The following is a 15,591-nucleotide window of genomic DNA, read 5'->3' on the forward strand; positions in this document are numbered from 1 at the left end:
TAACAACACCACCTACCTCCAGAATTGGATGGATTAAAAAGATGATGGCCACCCCTTCTTCCTCACAAGAGAAAAAGAAAGTGAAGACAGAAGTGAAGACAGAAGTGAAACAAGAACCGATATCCCCCGCTCAGACATCCTTCTCCTCTTCGACACCTATTGCCGGTCGCACACGCAAAGCCTTGCAATCCAAGAAAATACCCCAAGAGAAAATACCCCAAGAGAAAAAGAGTAGCCTCTTCCAAGAGTGGGTGCCTTATTAACACATCAACCAACACAAAAAATGGAAAAAGTCTTAGCCAGCATTTACTACGATCCCTCCCATCCTGCAGGTTACGCAGGAGTTCAAAAATTGTATCGTGCTGCCAAAACTCGACTGAAAAGTCTCCGTTTACCTCAAGTGCAACGATGGTTACAAGAACAAGCTACCTACACTTTACACAAACCCATTCGACGCAAGTTTGCCAGAAGTCGCACCCGAGTGGAAGGCATCGATCATCAATGGCAAGCCGATTTAGCCGATGTCTCTCATTTGGCCAGCTACAATCGCGGCTACAAATATTTGTTTTGTGTCATCGACGTCTTTTCCAAATTTGCCTGGGTCGTGCCCTTGACTTCCAAATCGAGCAGCGAGTTAGTGCGAGCCCTGCAACGGGTGTTGAAACAAAGCGGTCGTCGCCCTCTTCGATGGCAAACGGACAAAGGCACCGAATTTCTGAACCAAGCTTTCCAAAAAGAATTGAAGAAACGTGACATTCATTTTTTTACCACCGAGAATCCCGAAACCAAAGCCAGCATCGTGGAACGTTTTCAACGTACTTTGAAAGAACGCATGTGGAAATATTTTACGCATCACCACACTCTGAAGTACATCGACATCTTACCGCACCTGGTGCAAGCGTACAACCAATCTTACCATCGAAGCATCGGACGTGCCCCGCAAGAAGTGACTCCCGACAACGAAGTGCTGGTGTTTGAGCGTCTGTTTGGTACGTCCCCGACGAGGGCTGTCCCCAAGAAAAGTGGAGAGTTGACCGTAGGAGATTGGGTGCGCATTGGCAAAACCAAACGCACTTTCGACAAAGGTTACTTACCTAACTGGACGACCGAATTGTTTCGCGTCACTGGACGAGTGCATGGCCGTCATCCTGCCGTCTATAAATTGGAAGACATGAACGGAGAAGTACTCAAAGGAACGTTTTATTTGCCCGAGTTACAACGTGTCACCAAAAAAGAAGACGACGTGTACGACATCGAAAGCATTCTCGAACGCAGAACCCGTAAAGTGGGCAAACGACGTGTCAAAGAAGTCAAAGTACGTTGGAAAGGATATCCACCCAGTTTCGATTCTTGGATCGACGCTTCGCAAGTCATCGACTGTAAAAAGAAGAAGTGACCATCATGCCCTTTCACACAGCAGACGCAGCTACGTCGACCAGTCCTTCTTCCCCTAGTTCTTCTGTGCAAGATTTACAAAAACAACCCTTGTGGGTGTGGTGTGGAGAACGTGTGCCTAAAACGCAAATCGTCTTTTTCTGCCAAATCTTCGTGGTGTATTGTGTCATCGGGGCAGCCATCGCCAATTTGAGTTTGCAACAAGGAGACAAACAATTGTGGACCATTTTATTGAGCAGTTGCATCGGTTACCTGCTTCCCAATCCCTCCCTGAAATTCTCCTCGAACGGGAACGTTGTGTCCAGTGCCAGTGCCAGTCACCACTCCAACCACAACCACAACCAGAACCCCATTTTGGACGGAGACACGCCTCTGACATCCACTAACCCCTCGGACAGCCACAGAACTCTGGAATTATGAGTCACCAAAACCAATTTTACTTAACCTTACCCAGTGACAGTTCCATGGAGGTGTTTCCCCACAACACGTTGTGCTGTTACACGGCCAAATTACCTCAGGCCATCCCCTTAGATCACGAAGCCCATTGGGAAGTGGCTTTAGTGGAAATCATTCACCCGACCCAAGTCCTCAATGTCCTTCCCAATCAAAATTTTTTTCATGTGGAAGTTCATGACGAGTCATTGCAACAGGAGTTGAATAAGAAAGTCATATATGACAATAAAACCTATAATGAGAAAACTCAAAAGTGGACCTACCACTTTTTCATTCCTCCAGGTTATTATTTCAGTGGTCAACATTTGGTCAACATCATAGCTGCCAAGTTTAATGGCGTGTTTGGGAAAGCTTTGGAGCATGTCAACAAAAGTGTCACCATGGAGTACCACAAAGTAGCTCGTCGCTTCTCGATGAAATTTGAGCGGAGTAAAATCATGTCCATTTTATTTTGTCCTGAATTGTTTGACATGTTGGGCGGAGACATGAATCTGAGAATGAGCATACTCAAGAACAACGAATTACCCATTGTTTACGACAACGAGTCTTTTAGCAAGTTATTTCGTACCCCAGTAGAACTGAACCAAGGACTGAATTTGATGTTCGTGTACTCCGATGTGGTGGAGTATAACGTGGTGGGACACACCACCGTACCGTTACTGCGTGTCATTCCTTTCAAAGTGGATTCTGCCGCGAACGCTGACGAGGAAGGTGGAAACACTTACCACGTCCACCGCGAATTTGTCCATCCTCACTATTTGCCCGTCAGCAAGTCGTATTTGGACACGGTCAACATTACTATAAAAGGAGATCTGGGACAAAATATTCCATTTACCAAAGGAAAAGTCACGGTGAAACTCCATTTTCGAAAACGGTTCTCTCACGATTCGTAAGTAAGTCATGTATCCAGTGTACCAAGGGGTTGCACGACAGCGAGGACACGGTTTAGGAGACATGTTAAAATCGGCCTTTCGTTCGGTGGCCCCGGTGTTGAAACCGATGGTGACACGCGGATTGCACGCCTTGAAAGATGCGGCACTGACGCAAGGCAAAGAATTTCTCCAAAATGTCATCATCGACAAACAAAACCCTAAAGAAGCCTTCATGAGGGCAGGCAAAAATGTCCTGCTGCAAACGGGTAAAGACATTTTGGGCCGACGAGACACACCTATAAATGCCCTGCACGTTACCGAGTCAGGCATTCAGCAAGGACAAGGCAGAAAGAGACGACGAAGAAAACACCCTTTCACCAGACTTCAAGCTAGAAAAGCCAAGAAAAGAAGAACCGTTCGAGACTTAGACGTTTTCGATTATTGAGACACAGAAAAAATGATGCACCGAGAGTCATGTGCTTGTTCCAAGACGGAACTGGATATGTTTGCCATGCCCCCCACCATGATGACGATGCAAGAATCCCAGTGGGTGGAATTTCATCCCGTCTCCTCTTTGAAGGATTCCGCTCCCATCGAGTTCGAAATCAAAGGACAACCCGAAGATTACATCGATCTGAATAGCAGTTACCTGTATTTGAAAGTCAAAGTGATCAAAACTGACAACACCAATCCTGGAGCCAATGATAGGGTAGCGCCCGTCAACAATTTCATGCATTCCTTGTTCAGCGAAGTGGACTTGTACTTGAATAACAAACTGGTCAGCAGCAGCATGGATACTTACCCATATCGTGCCTACTTGGAAAATCTCTTGACGTACGGAAAAGAAGCCAAGAATACTCATCTGGATGCTTGCGTGGTATGGAAACCTGACACGGCAGGTGCAGGCACGTTTAGCGACACAGCCCTGACAGAAGATGACAATCCTCACAATGTGGGGTTTAACACACGTAGAACTAAAATTTTGCAAGGACGTAGTTTAGAACTGATGGATCGTTTGCATTTGGACATGTGGTTACAAGAAAAGTATTTACTGAACGGAGTTGATATTCGCCTGAGACTGAATCCTAGCACTGCCGCTTTCCATTTGATGGCCCATGCCAACGAATACAAAACTGTTATCCAAGAAGCCAGACTTTACGTACGCCATGTGGAAGTGTTACCTAAAGTGGGAAACGACATCAGTCAGACGTTGAGCAGAACGACCGCCAAGTATCCCATACGACGTGTGGAAGTGAAAACGTTCACCATTCCTGTTGGACAGCGATCCATGATCGAAGATCATCTGTTCCAAGGACAGTTACCCAAGCGTTTGATCGTTGGTATCGTCAGGAATTCAGCTTTCAATGGACTTCACAACGAAAATCCTTTTGAGTTTCGACACTCTAGCGTGTCCAAAATCGAAGTCAGTCGTGACGGCAAGACCTTGTGTACACGACCCTTTGAGCCTAACTTTGCCCAGAACAATTACTTGAGATCGTACTTGTCCCTGTACGAAGCCACCGGACAGTTAGGAACCAATACCAGTCACGGTATTACGTACGAAGATTATGCAGGAGGCTACGCTTTGTGGGCTTTCGATTTCACTCCAGACCAAGGCAGCGACGAGGGACATTTCCACCCTATAAAATCTGGCCAGATTCGTGTGGAAATTCAGTTTGCAAATCGAGACCCTGCTGATCCAACGTTGAACGTGATCCTGTATGCAGAATTTGACAATACGATAGAAATCAACAGTTTGAGAGAAGTCATTCTAGATTACTAGAAGCCATGGAAGACTGTTATCCCTCTTTACCTAGTGAAGAAACTTTGGACATGAAATGTGAGGAGACCGTGGAAGGAGAATCCCAAGACAAAGACGAAGAAATTGTCATGATGAAGTCGAGATGGCCAGAACAAGAAGCCCATTTAGTCTCCTGTTTTGCCAAACACTTGGTCGACAAAATGACGGAATTGATCAAGAAAAATTGTTATGGATGTCAAAACGATCATCCCAGTCAAATTCAACACGATAAATGCCTGATGTTGAGTCAAGAAGAAAAATTGGACGAGTATCTGGACGAAGCTTGGAGTCTCATCTCAAACAAAGACGTGTTGCACCAGTGGTATAAAGACTTGCGTGAACATTCTTGTCCACCATTAACCACTCAAGAGATCCATCGTATCGAAGCTCTCCTGAATCAGAGTGAGGAAACAGAACGAATAACCGTTTATTCGTCAGACATTTTCAAGCAAAAAGTCAGGATCGAATTGACGACTTATTATTACCTGTGAAGAAGAAAAAAACACAAATCAATGGATACCTGGGAACTTTATTACCTTTTGAACCATAGTTCGTATACGGCTTCTTGGAATCCTGTCGTCTGTGCTAAAGATGAACTCCCTCATCGCAAACCTAAAGACCATCAAGCTTACGTGATCAACACGGACGAAAGTCATCTCCCAGGAACCCACTGGGTAGCCGTCTACTTTCCTCAAGAAGGATGTGTGGAATATTTCGATTCGTACGGATTGCCCCCTTTGGAAGACGATATCATCGACTTTATGAGAAGAAATGCTCAAACCACCCGATTCAATAACGTGAAATTACAAGGCACAGATTCCTTGGTGTGTGGACAGTACTGTGTGTATTTTCTGCATCATCGCAGCCTGGGCTATTCCTTAGAACATTTAGTGACTCATTTTGATCCTCGTTCTTCTGCTAGAAACGATGTGAAAGTAGATCGATGGTTTTGTGACCATTATGCTTATCTTTTGTCTCAAGCTAGGAAACGTAGTGTCCATCAATGGCCTAATGATTTCCAACAGTGGAAATCACAGTTTCATTCACAACGTTGTCAGCCTTGTTTAAAGTAGATAGTATTTGAAGAAAAAAATGTTTGTGATTTGAAAAAAATTGTTAGATGTTATAGTGTTGGATTAATGTTAAAAAATGTTAGAGTTGTTGTTTAGTGTTAAGTGATTTTTGAATAAAAATGTTGTGTTTTGAAAAAAAATGCCTTTGTGGTTTGTTTAGCTATAAGAATATTGGATTGATGCTCTTTCATTTCTTACTATCCCTCTCATGAACGTTGCAGCTCGAAAACCGTGTGGGGGATGTTTTCCTTCACGTCCGCGCTTTAACTTTAAGAACCGGGTTGTTCCCAGTCTAGCCATCCATTGTCGACTCATCCTCCTAAGAAGATGTGCTCCAAACTAGCTAAGCTCAACGAAGCCTACGTGAATTTGCATAGGGTCAGACACAGTCTGATACCGAAGCCAGAAGAAATAGAGAATGTGAGAATGTTAAAAATCACTGAAGACCTGATAGAAGAGCTCTTCAGAGAAGAAATGAACAAGGAGAAAGAAGAATGGACAGAGAAGTACAGACTTCAGAGACAGCAGCAACAGCAGCAACAACAGCAACAACAGCAACAGCAGCAACCTGAAGCTGACAGAGGCTTTGTCGATTGTCGTATCGACACCAAAGAGTTCTTCTTCTCTTTCCGAAGAAGCAGACCTATCGCCAGAAAGTCTATCCTCAGAGGACATCGCATTCTTAGAAACTAAAAAAGAATGCCATAGCAAAAAAAACAACAAAAAAACAGCCCTTTTCAGGGCTACCCCAATACTCTAGAAAAGAAGTAATGATCCATTTGCCAATGTGTGTAGGTAGAGTAGTGTGAAAATAAACACTAACTCTTTCTTAAAAATTTTGAGGGTATGTGTTGGTGTGTTTGTAAGTGATAAAGTAGGTTGGTGTGGATAGTAGATTAAAATGATGTTTGTTTTTTTGGGCTGATTGAGGTGTAGATTTGGAGTTAGATTGGATTGCTTTGAGTATGTGGATAGTCAATTGAAGTGATGGGTAGCATAAAAAAGTGAGCGAGTGTTTCTTTTAGGTCCGCGCGTTGTTGTTGTTTTTTGGTCATGATCTAGGTAAGATCAATTTTATGTTATTAGGGATGTTTTCCATCACGTCCGCGCTTTCACTATAAATTGAAACTCGCTGGGCAGTCTAGCTACCCTTGTTGATTGATCAACACCAAAAATGAACACGAGACTGGAGAAACTGTTGGAACTTCATGTGCATCTGGAATATGCCAGGCGCATATTAAATGAACTGGCCGCGGAAGCCATTGTCGAGGAGGGAAGGATAAGAGAGGAGGAAAGAAGAAACAAAGAAGAGGAGGAGAGAAGATATAAAGAAGAAGAGGAAAGAAGATACAAAGAGGAGGATAGAAGATACAAAGAAGAGGAGGAGGAAAAGGAGAGAAGAAAAAATTTCAGAATCCCAGAGAGCGAAAATTGGGATTCTGAAGCGACATATCCTGCCTCTGCTCTCTCCCCCCAAAAGGTAAAAAGTAACTGGGGGATAAGATGTGTATGTGGTGCCAGGCCTGGAAGGTGCCACCATTAACCAGGTGTCCATGAAGTTCCAAACAAAACAGCCCTTTTCAGGGCTACCCAATACTCTAGAAAAGAAATAACGATCGATTTGCCAATGTGTGTAGGTAGAGTAGTGTGAATATAAACACTAACTCTTTTTAAAAGATGTGAGGGTATGTGTTCGTGTGTTTGAGTGTTTGTAAGAGCTAAGGTATGTTTGTGTGAATAGTAGATTATGGGTTTCTTAGCGTATGTGGAGAGTATAGTTGGGGTTATATTATATGAAATGAAAAAGTAGGGGGATGTTTTCCTTCACGTACGCGCGATGTTGGGTCATCTTCTAGGTAAGATCCATTTTATGTTTTAGGGGGATGTTTTCCTTCACGTTCGCGCTTTTCGTATAAGAACCCACAGTATTAGTTGTTCAAACCATTCTGCAAAGAATACAAAGAAGATGGCGTCAAACCACCTTAACAAAATGGAAAAATTGCAAAACGTTATGGACAATTTAGGAATGTTTGAGCAAATGTTGGTTAACCTAAACGAGGATCACTACTCATATAGTCCCCATAGAGTGAAGATGGAGATAAACAATTTACGAAAAATGAAGGTAATCATTAGTGATCTGTTGAAAGAAATAAAGGAGGAAAAGGAGGATGAAGAGGAAAGGATAAGGATGAGAGAATGGAATGAAAAAATTGAAAAAGAAGAAGAAAATGAAAAGAGGAAGAAAGAAGAGGAGGAAGAGAAGAAGAAAGAAGAGGAGAAGAAAAAAAAGAAAGAGAAGAAGAGTGTAGGAGATAAAATAAGAACTTGGTGGAGGAAAAGAAGAAATTAGAAGAAAACCCAAAGGCCCTTTTCAGGGCCAGCCATATTTCTCGAAAAGAGATAGCCTTTCCATTGCCTACCCCTTTTTTTAAAAAAATTTTTTTTAAAATTTAAAAAAAAAAAATCCCATGTTAAATTCCCCTTGTACGTAGAGTGACCCACGATTTATTCCCATGTTAAATTCCCCTTGTACGTAGATTGACCCACGATTTTTCGCCATGTTAAATTTCCATTGTACGTAGATTGACCCAGGGGTGTTTTGAGTGGAATTCCCATTGTACGTAGGGTGCCCCACTTCACTACTCACAGCAGAGTTATTCATTGTAATTAGCTTTATTTGTTAATTGAATTAAATTTAATTGAAGCTTAAATTTAATTTAGCCTGTTTTGCTTTTAAAATGTTGGATTTTTAGAGTAGCCCAGAATGCTTTATTATTGCAGTACTCAGTGTTGTTATCGGTACTTATTAAATCCATTTTGTTACTGCTGCATGGTTACAAATTGTAAAGTTTATATTACTTTCCCTCCATATGTTCCTATGAAAAAATTTACTCTGAATGGAAGTTCACAAATGTAAATAGAACCCAGATTAAAATACCATGTGTAACTACTCTATATTGTCACGGTATTTGTGTAACTTGGTATGATACCATTATGGTAGCACGCATGTATTATAATAAACATAAATTTCAACTTACCTCTAAGAAGTATTATTAAGTATAATTATATGCAGTTCTTAATAACTAAATCTATAAAACACAGATTACTCAACTTGTAAAATCTTGGATTATCTATGTCCGTTTTCAAACTATAAACTACATATGGCTGCCTTTTGGTGAAAAAAGCACTTGGTGCATGTTTTGAAAAGAATAGTAAGGAATAAATGTTATTGTGGAATTTTTGTTTCATATTTTTTTTACACTAACATTTGAGGAGCAAGTTTGTAAAACAATAATCAGTCGTATTTGGAATTTGAAAATTTGAAAAAAATCATTCTGAAAAGATGGGTTGTGGAGCATTTTGCCAAGTAGACTGGCCTTTGCAGACCGCTCACATCTCACCACTATCCATGTGTTCAAGTTTACTCGACCAATAGGGGTATATAAGAAACATTCGCAGTAGCTTTCTGTGGAAAGATGATTCTTCCTGGGTTTTTTCTTCCACAAAAAATACTGGCCTCCATGTATAGTCTGTCATGTGATAATATGGCACAAACATTCTGAAAAGGTGATACTGATTTCATTAGCATATTTAGACTAGGCTTGACCATAAAGTAAATGAACTGCTTGGTACAGTTTTGCATTTTTGTGATTCATTGTACCTGGTAATACTTATTTAGGTTAGTGATGTCAAAAAGAATGACATTGGTGTAAAATTGACTGTTTAATAATCTGAAGTAACTTTTGGTAAAATAATACTTTCTATGGATTTGAATTCATTATGATAATGAAGCATGCAATCTTATACAAATTTGTACTGACTATAAGCCATCACATTTATTGAATATGTGCAGTCAGAAAAAAGATATCTAAAACATGCTTGGATGGGAATCTAGGTTTTCAAATATACAGTTACTATATTTTCTCACCTAAGAACATTTTTCTCCACATATGCTAAATTAAATCAAACATTTTCTAATAAAACATAATGTATTATTATAACATATACATTATATGGTACAAGCAAATATTATACATCATATTATATTTTGATGTCTGTAATTTTATTAGATTATAATATTTTGGGCATTTATTTATAATTAGCTAGGTGAAATAGTCCCTTTGTGAAGTAGATTAACTTTATTTTTTCATGATGTACCCGATGTACCCGATCTTAATATAGTTTTATTTACACCAGAAACAAGATATGTGGAGAAAAGAAAGAATGATGAATTTGGGGAAGCAGTTATTCAAGTCATGATCAAAATAGAAGAGCGCATGATGCAATGTGAATGTAAGCATATTTGTTTAGATTTATTATAAAGGCGAGATATAGATAAAAAAGCATCAGTTTGAACTGTTAACAATGATCCGTATAAATAATGTTCACAATACAGTTATGCTATCGGTTATGTAGTGGTTTCTTGCATATTCTTAGTTAAAAATATCAGAAGAAAGTTAAAATAAGCAAAAAGGTTGACATAATATTGGCTGTTATTATTAAGTTATCAAAGCTTGAGCACATTGACTGTACCAAAACCTATGATAAAGATATTAAGATAAGCACCTTAAGTTATAACCCCTAATAGATCATGTGATGCAAGGTATGACCCAGATATCACATAGTTTAATGTCCTTCAAATTCCAAATGTTACAGTTAATTGACTTTGTGCTTGATAATGAGATTTATCCTTAAACCAACAGAATAATGTATTATTATGTTACATGTTCTGTTTCACAGTACTGAAGAAGCTGGATAATGTAGACAAGTACAAAGCAGTTCTAAAAGCTCCAGCTGAGAAGGGTAGTGACCAGTACACACAGTGGGTCTTGAAACTGAGGAAAGAAACAAACATACAAATTCGAGACCCAGATATAAGATTCTTTATCAACCCTTGCAGAAATCACCTTGAGGTACTGGGATAAGTGTTCCATTTATCAATATGCTATTAACATTTCAGACATTTCAGTGTGCAACTTCAATTGTGTGAAAATATTACCCACGTTTTTAGTAGAGCCAAATCAACAGAATCCACTCCTCCCTCAACTTAATCTCTTTCTGAATGCCTTGAATTATAATACAAAATTAAAAATTCTGTTTACTCTATTGGAATATCCTTCAAAAGACCTGGATGTTGAATACCATAGCAGGAGGTTGTCATTTACATTACATAACATGATAATCTGCAACAAACACCAACATTCAGTGGTGAATGAAATTTTAGTATGTTGGACTAATTTGAACTTATCAGGGTTGGACCAGTTCCACAAATATGATCAAAACAATCTCTGCTGATGCGTCTTTTGTACATGTTGAATGAATCATTCTTAGACCATGAATGCTTCGTGAAACTATAAATAATTCCAGTCTTCACTAAGTACCTTAGACTACAGGTTCAGACCTGCTCTGGATGCAAGTATGTCTTGGTTTAAAAATTCCACTTACTTAATAATGGTGTTGGTACCCTATAACTGGTCTCACAGAGTTAAATTCCCTGCTAAAGTGTACAATATAATGTTAGGCTTCGTTCTCATGTCCATCTAATTTTGAATGCACGGCAAGATCCAACACAATCATGCTACTGTTTATTCATATACAATTAAACTCTTCAAGCTGCATTTCACTTTTTTTTTCTAAATGTGGAATGCACACGAATAATAAGATGTTTTTCCTCATGGACTTGACAATTGTTTTACTTTCATTATGCTTATAGATACAAAGAAAATATTCTATTTAAAAAAGAATGTAAGTGAACTGAGTGCAATTTACATGTGAATGAGATGACGATATCCATTATTCTAAATATTTTCAATATAATGGTACAAAGGTGACACGGATGAATAGCGATCCGATCAACAATCTCAGTAATCAATGATCAGCAATTACTTACAATGACATTTGAGAACATGTGAGCATGAAGAGACCACAGATTGTTTACCCATATAACAAGTGTAATATGCAAGATTTGAACAATAGATTAAATAACATCTTTTTTGATACAAATGGTACATGTAGACCAGGTTTGACAGTATACAGAAGTTAGAAATGATTTGCAAATAGTTTCCACAGCCATGAATAAATATATTACAACTGACAACTGACTAGACAAAATAACATCTTTTGGATCAACAGAGAATTAGAAAGAGAAATGAGAGAAAAGCAAAACATATATAACAGAACTAGAGGCCAACAAAATAATATTTTAAGCTAACCAAAGTCCCAAAAGAAAGTTTTCCAAGAATAAATAAAAGAGACCACAATAGAGACCATGAAAAATATGTTTTTGGTGAATTAGAATTTGACAGCAATAAGTATTAAGTAAATGACACTCCTTCCTTAACCTCATAAAGCTTCGGTAAAACAAATTCTGGTGATGTATCTTAGGAAAGGAACGAGTTGTGGAAATCAGTGGCATCTCCATGTTATGGGTATGCAGAAACAACATTAGAACATACATACTGAAACATTATAACATACATACTGAAACACTAGAACATAGATACTTATACAACATTAGGATATACATGCTGATACAACATTAGGACAGACATGCTGATACAACATTAGAACATACATACTGTAACAACATTAGAAGATACATACTGTAACAACATTAGAAGATACATACTGTGACAACATTAGAACATGCATGCTGATACAACATTAGGACATACATGCTGATACAACATTAGGAGATACATGCTGATACAACATTAACAGATACACGCTGATACAACATTAGGAGATACATGCTGATACAACATTAAGAGATACATGCTGATACAACATTAGGAGATACATGCTGATACAACAATTAAGAGATACATGCTGATACAACATTAGGAGATACATGCTGATACATCATTAAGAGATACATGGTGATACAACATTAGGAGATACATGCTGATACAACAATAGGACATACATGCTGATACAACATTAGGACATACATGCTGATACAACATTAGGAGATACATTCTGATATGGCTTTAGAACATACATGCTAATACAACATTAGGACATACATGCTGATACAACTTTAGAACATACATGCTAATACAACATTAGGACATACATGCTGATACAACTTTAGAACATACATGCTGATACAGCTTTAGGACATACATGCTGATACAACATTAGAACATACATGCTGATACAGCTTTAGGACATACATGCTGATACAACATTAGGAGATACATGCTGATACAACATTTGAACATACTGAAACAACATTTGAACATGCATGCTGATACAACATTAGAACATACATGCTGATACAACATTAGGAGATACATGCTGATACAACATTAGGACATACATGCTGATACAACATTAAGAGATACATGCTGATACAACATTAGAACATACATGCTGATACAACTTTAGGACATACATGCTGATACAACATTAGGACATACATGCTGATACAACATTTGAACATACATACTGAAACAACATTTGAACATACATACTGAAACAACATTTGAACATACATGCTGATACAACATTAGGAGATACATGCTGATACAACTTTAGGACATACATGCTGATACAACATTAGGACATACATGCTGATACAACATTAGAACATACATGCTGATACAACTTTAGAACATACATGCTGATACAACATTAGAACATACATGCTGATACAACATTAGAACATACATGCTGATACAACATTAGGAGATACATGCTGATACAACATTAGAACATACATGCTGATACAACATTAGAACATAAATGCTGATACAACATTAGGACATACATGCTGATACAACATTAGGAGATACATGCTGATACAACATTAACAGATACATGCTGATACAACATTAGGAGATACATGCTGATACAACATTAGGAGATACATGCTGATAACAATTAAGAGATACATGCTGATACAACATTAGGAGATACATGCTGATACATCATTAAGAGATACATGGTGATACAACATTAGGAGATACATGCTGATACAACAATAAGAGATACATGCTGATACAACATTAGGACATACATGCTGATACAACATTAGGAGATACATTCTGATATGACTTTAGAACATACATGCTAATACAACATTAGGACATACATGCTGATACAACTTTAGAACATACATGCTAATACAACATTAGGACATACATGCTGATACAACTTTAGAACATACATGCTGATACAGCTTTAGGACATACATGCTGATACAACATTAGAACATACATGCTGATACAGCTTTAGGACATACATGCTGATACAACATTAGGAGATACATGCTGATACAACATTTGAACATACATACTGAAACAACATTTGAACATACATGCTGATACAACATTAGAACATACATGCTGATACAACATTAGGAGATACATGCTGATACAACATTAGGACATACATGCTGATACAACATTAAGAGATACATGCTGATACAACATTAGAACATACATGCTGATACAACTTTAGGACATACATGCTGATACAACTTTAGGACATACATGCTGATACAACATTTGAACATACATACTGAAACAACATTTGAACATACATACTGAAACAACATTTGAACATATATGCTGATACAACATTAGGAGATACATGCTGATACAACTTTAGGACATACATGCTGATACAACATTAGGACATACATGCTGATACAACATTAGAACATACATGCTGATACAACATTAGAACATACATGCTGATACAACATTAGAACATACATGCTGATACAACATTAGAACATACATGCTGATACAACATTAGGAGATACATGCTGATACAACATTAGAACATACATGCTGATACAACATTAGAACATAAATGCTGATACAACATTAGGACATACATGCTGATACAACATTAGAACATACATGCTGATACAACATTAGGACATACATGCTGATACAACATTAGGACATACATGCTGATACAACATTAGGAGATACATTCTGATATGACTTTAAAACATACATGCTAATACAACATTAGGACATACATGCTGATACAACTTTAGAACATACATGCTAATACAACATTAGGACATACATGCTGATACAACTTTAGAACATACATGCTGATACAGCTTTAGGACATACATGCTGATACAACATTAGAACATACATGCTGATACAGCTTTAGGACATACATGCTGATACAACATTTGGAGATACATGCTGATACAACATTTGAACATACATACTGAAACAACATTTGAACGTACTTGCTGATACAACATTAGAACATACATGCTGATACAACATTAGGAGATACATGCTGATACAACTTTAGGACATACATGCTGATACAACATTAAGAGATACATGCTGATACAACATTAGAACATACATGCTGATACAACTTTAGGACATACATGCTGATACAACATTAGGACATACATGCTGATGCAACATTTGAACATACATACTGAAACAACATTTGAACATACATACTGAAACAACATTTGAACATACATGCTGATACAACATTAGGAGATACATGCTGATACAACTTTAGGACATACATGCTGATACAACATTAGGACATACATGCTGATACAACATTAGAACATACATGCTGATACAACTTTAGAACATACATGCTGATACAACTTTAGAACATACATGCTGATACAACTTTAGGACATACATGCTGATACAACATTAGGACATACCCTTGAAGTCGGACAGGATAACTGGTATGAAGGAGGTTGCCAATTATAGACCAATCTCTTTGCTTAGTTGTGTCACAAACGTTTTGAAAGATGCATATTTAAATAAGTGTATAAATATTCTCATAACTTATTTTTTAAAGTATCAATCAGGATTCCACTGTTTTCCAGCTTATTGAAAAGTATCATAATATATGCAAGTCACTCAAAAAATCTCAAAATTCTTGTATTATATTTTGTGATCAATTGAAATCTTTCCATTGGGTCTAGCACAGGGGCTTACTATTTAAATTGAACAAATACAATGTTTCAGGTAATCTGATAAAATGT

General features: G+C 38.0%; 1 protein-coding gene across 3 annotated transcripts in view; it reads left to right on the forward strand.

The window, feature by feature from the left end:
- LOC149794713 (ATP-dependent RNA helicase DHX58-like) overlaps nt 1-15,591 on the forward strand; it is a 114,377-nt gene that overhangs the window by 72,799 nt on the left and 25,987 nt on the right. For all 3 annotated transcript variants that reach the window (XM_089964331.1, XM_089964333.1, XM_089964332.1), the window contains exons 10-11: nt 9,792-9,887; nt 10,335-10,507. In XM_089964331.1, the coding sequence (XP_089820457.1) occupies nt 9,792-9,887; nt 10,335-10,507 (269 nt within the window). The remainder of the gene's footprint in view (nt 1-9,791; nt 9,888-10,334; nt 10,508-15,591) is intronic.

The sequence above is a fragment of the Sinohyriopsis cumingii genome, chromosome 7 (assembly GCF_028554795.1).
Source record: "Sinohyriopsis cumingii isolate HCF-2022 chromosome 7, ASM2855479v2, whole genome shotgun sequence".
Lineage (NCBI taxonomy): Eukaryota > Metazoa > Mollusca > Bivalvia > Unionida > Unionidae > Sinohyriopsis > Sinohyriopsis cumingii.